Source organism: Bison bison, unplaced genomic scaffold (genome assembly GCF_000754665.1).
Source record: "Bison bison bison isolate TAMUID 2011002044 unplaced genomic scaffold, Bison_UMD1.0 scf7180017846222, whole genome shotgun sequence".
Lineage (NCBI taxonomy): Eukaryota > Metazoa > Chordata > Mammalia > Artiodactyla > Bovidae > Bison > Bison bison.
The window spans coordinates 8019-11979 of NW_011476795.1; the positions used below are offsets into that span (position 1 = coordinate 8019).

The window sequence follows — 3961 nt, forward strand, 5'->3', positions numbered from 1 at the left end:
ATAGGTAGTATTATTTTTTTTTTTAAGCCAGAATTGTTTATGTATTGTTTTGGGTGAGTTGCATTATAAAACTTTAAGATGGACTTGGACATTAGTTTCATAAACATGTTTCTAAATTACTTATATGGCAGGTAAACTGGTTTACATTCTTTTTTCAAAACAGTTTAAATTAGGATATTCTAAAATTCGTCTTTGTCACATGCTTTTGTAAATCCTTTCTTTTACATTCAGTTATAACAAATGTAGGGGATGACTTATTTACTTAGACTTTTTTATGATTTTATGATCTATGCTCAATGAGAAGAGGATCAGTGCCAATTTTCCCAATTAATCTATATTGCTTTTGTAACACATTTTCCTTACATTTGGATAAGCTAAATTTGTGTCTGGAAATTCATAATACTTTAACTGAAATAATCAAGACAAACAGGCTTGTGGATGGATAGGTGGTGAGCATGTATTTTGGTAGCTCAACTGATGTTCCAGTTGAATTGCTTATCCCATATTAATCAGAAAATTAAGAGAGTCACCAGAATGCTGATTGTTTCAGTTTCATCAGTGAAAGGAAAATGGTAAAAACAATTAGTATTGTGCTTTACTATTAACAAAGTGCTTGCTTATACATTTAAACCTAAGAGCAGTCCCATGAGCTGGGTATTATCCTCATCCTTTTACAGCTCAAGAGTGATAAGTTTTCCTAAAGACTTCAGTCAATAAATGGTAGAGGAGTGACTGAAGCCCAAACTCTTAACAACGTCACAGTTGTTGTACAGATTAAATAAGATGCTATTAAAATTGCATTATATTTCCATTTTATAATTTACAAAGTGCTTTCTTTTAGTTATCTCAGTTAATTTTTACAGCAGCCTATTTTAAAGGTGAAAGGATAGTTACAGAAAAATTAAATGTTTTGCTTAAAACTTAGTCTAAACTTTCTGACTCTAAGTTCAGATTTTTAAAATATACCACGTTTCTTTTCACAGTACACTACTGTTTGAAAGCACTTTGAAATAATGTGAATTCAGATAGAACAAATAATGCTTTATTATCTATCACTCTGTAGCCACTGTTAGTTTGAATGTGTATATTTGCCTCAGATTATTCACTAAGAGTCAAGTCCATAGTAGACAGTGAGTAAGTGTCACTAATTTCACTTATCTTTTCATTGAAACTTTTTTCCATTTTTCAGGAGACTTTAATATGGTTCTTCATTCAAAAAAAGAGTATATGTTTATTTGATTCACTTCAATAACTTTCATTTCCCTTATGCTAAGAGAGAGGTTAATTAGCAAATATTTGTAGACCTTTTAAAAATGAAACATTATATATTTGAATTAAACTGCAGTTTACCTTTCTCTACTCCACTAATTATGGAAAAAAATAAATACTTCTCAAAATTGGAATGGATATAACTACTTTATTTTGAAAGAAAAAAGATTTTATTTGTTTTTTGTTTTTAGGAGTATGATAGAACTGATGTTTTTTCACATGGTCCCTTTGGCTTGAAGCCTAGATCAGGTAAATATATATTCACAAATACAATCTATTGGTTATATACAAAACTAGAGTTTCTCAGCTTAAATGGGATTGATTCCTTAGTTTTAAGTACACGTAGATTCTTTCCCCTCTCCTAAAAGTAATTTTCTCTTAACCTTATTTGTCTTTCCAATTCCCATTCCCCATTTCTTTCTTCCTCTTTACCTTCAAGCTCCTGAAAACTCAGCTTTTTGCCTTAGATATACTGCAGTCTTATTTCTACTCTACTGTGACTGCTATTAGAATGACCACTCTGCCAGCAGACCAAACACTGTTTGAAATTATAGCACTCCATTATATTGTGGTTTTAAAAAGGGATCTTTTCGCAATTGGCAAGCCCAAAAGAAAATGGATCCATGTTACTTGGCAAGGTATTGAATTATAGTTTTTATTCCTGAATAACTGTATTGACCGTCAAGAATAATTTCCTTTTCTTTAAAGATGATAAAGGCTGATTTCTTAACCTGGATCATGTTTCTAATAACATATGTTTAAGTAAGAACATCTATAGGTGGTAGCAGTTGTTACACTTGTCTTCCCTATTGTTTTCAATTATGCAGATAAGTAAATTTCAATTATATTCTGTAAAAAATATTTAGAATTCATTAATAATGAAAGTGTTTTATGTCATTTTGTTCTAGTTCTTTGTATCATGCCTTTTCCCCGCCGATGGTTGATCCTTCCGATTAGCTTTGTAATAAGCTAGGAAATTTCTGTTTTTATAGCTTTCAGCCGCTCATCTCGCCAGGAATATGGGGCAGCAGATCCAGGTTTTACAATGAGAAGAAAGATGGAACATCTACGGGAAGAGCGAGAACAAATACGACAACTTCGCAATGTAAGTCACATTGACCTTTGAGGTCTGCTTTATAGAAATGGGTTTAACTTGGAAAATTAAAAAAGAATATATTATTTTCAGTACTCTTTAAAATTTTAGATTATGTAATGATTAGTTATATACACATATATTTAAATAGAATGTCTGTGATTTATACCCATTTCTTTTATAGAATCTTGAATCCAGGTTAAAAGTAATTTTGCCTGATGACATAGGAGCTGCACTGATGGATGGGGTTGTTCTTTGCCATTTAGCCAATCATATAAGGCCACGCTCTGTAGCTAGTATTCATGTGCCATCACCAGCAGTGGTAAGTTTTGGCTACAGTTTGTTAGTTCTCTAAAGAAAGATAAAGCTGCTTGAAACAATCTTTAAATAATATTCTTCAATAAATATAATTTTCAGTTTTTATAAGTTTTGTACAAATATACCTGAAAATATACTATTTCTCTTACTTTACAGCCTAAGCTTAGCATGGCGAAATGTCGAAGAAATGTAGAAAATTTTCTTGATGCTTGTAAAAAGTTGGGTGTCTCACAGGTAATTATTTTTCTAACAAAATGATCATTTAAATATGAATTTATTACATGCAAACTGGCTTCTTCACAGTAGGCGTGAATAATGCTTTCTGAACATGAAAATGAATACCTTCCTTTTCACCTTCTACTGAATTCCATATTTAAATGTAAAAGCTATCTACTGAATGATTTTTAAGCTGCTTTTGAAGTAATTATAAAATAGCTACATATATAGAAAAATTTACTAATCATGCACATCATTGAATAAACATAATTTACTGGTCATATGACAAGTTGATTATGATGCTGTTGCTACTCTTATTTTTCCTGATAGAGGATATTTGGATTCCTTTAATCTAAGAATAGACTTTGATTGGAAGATTTGCATTCAGTGTGAACAACATTTAAAACTTTATTTAAAATGTCAATTTGGAAATCTTAGCGACATTATGATAATACCTCACTGGATAAACTTTTTCTCACATTTGTAGAAATTAGCTTATATTTCATGTAATAATTGTAATAGTATTAAATTAACAAAGCAATATTATAAATAATGAAAATGAAAAATAAAAATATTGCTTTTTTGATAACATTATAAACTTAACAACATGATGGACTGTTGAGAGGACTTGGAATTGTTAGCAGGTCACAATGTAGTTGTACTTTTTTTCCTGTTATTTTTTAAAGTGTATTTTATTGAGATATCATTGACATAACATTTTGTAAGTTTAAGGTGTACCGTGTGTTGTTTTGATACACTTAAATATTGTGATTATTAAGTTCTCTTTTCAATAGTGTCATAATAATCTGGTTTACAAATTCTACTGTAACTGCTTCCTGCAAGTGAATATATATAATTTATATAGAGAGAATCAGTTGAATTACTGTTTAATTTGGAAGCTATATTCAGTTCTCCTCTAGTTACTTCTTGTCTATGCTTGACATGATGTTTAGAAATTTTAATTCCTAAGCATTTTTGTGTTAGTTCTTTCTTTTTGTACTCTTAATCTCTTAGTGAGAAAGTAGAAAAATTAGGAAGGTTTTTTTGAAGTTTGTTATTGCATTG

The 3961-nt window shown here is 30.1% G+C and overlaps 1 protein-coding gene across 1 annotated transcript in view; it reads left to right on the plus strand.

Moving 5' to 3' along the window:
• LOC104987859 (leucine-rich repeat and calponin homology domain-containing protein 2-like) overlaps window positions 1–2914 on the plus strand; it is a gene marked incomplete at both ends in the record, with an annotated part of 6087 nt that extends 3173 nt beyond the window's left edge. Inside the window, 4 exons of the mRNA XM_010838946.1 lie at window positions 1461–1518; window positions 2262–2374; window positions 2547–2684; window positions 2837–2914. Of these exons, the coding sequence (XP_010837248.1) occupies window positions 1461–1518; window positions 2262–2374; window positions 2547–2684; window positions 2837–2914 (387 nt within the window). The remainder of the gene's footprint in view (window positions 1–1460; window positions 1519–2261; window positions 2375–2546; window positions 2685–2836) is intronic.
• Window positions 2915–3961: the final 1047 nt, after the last annotated feature.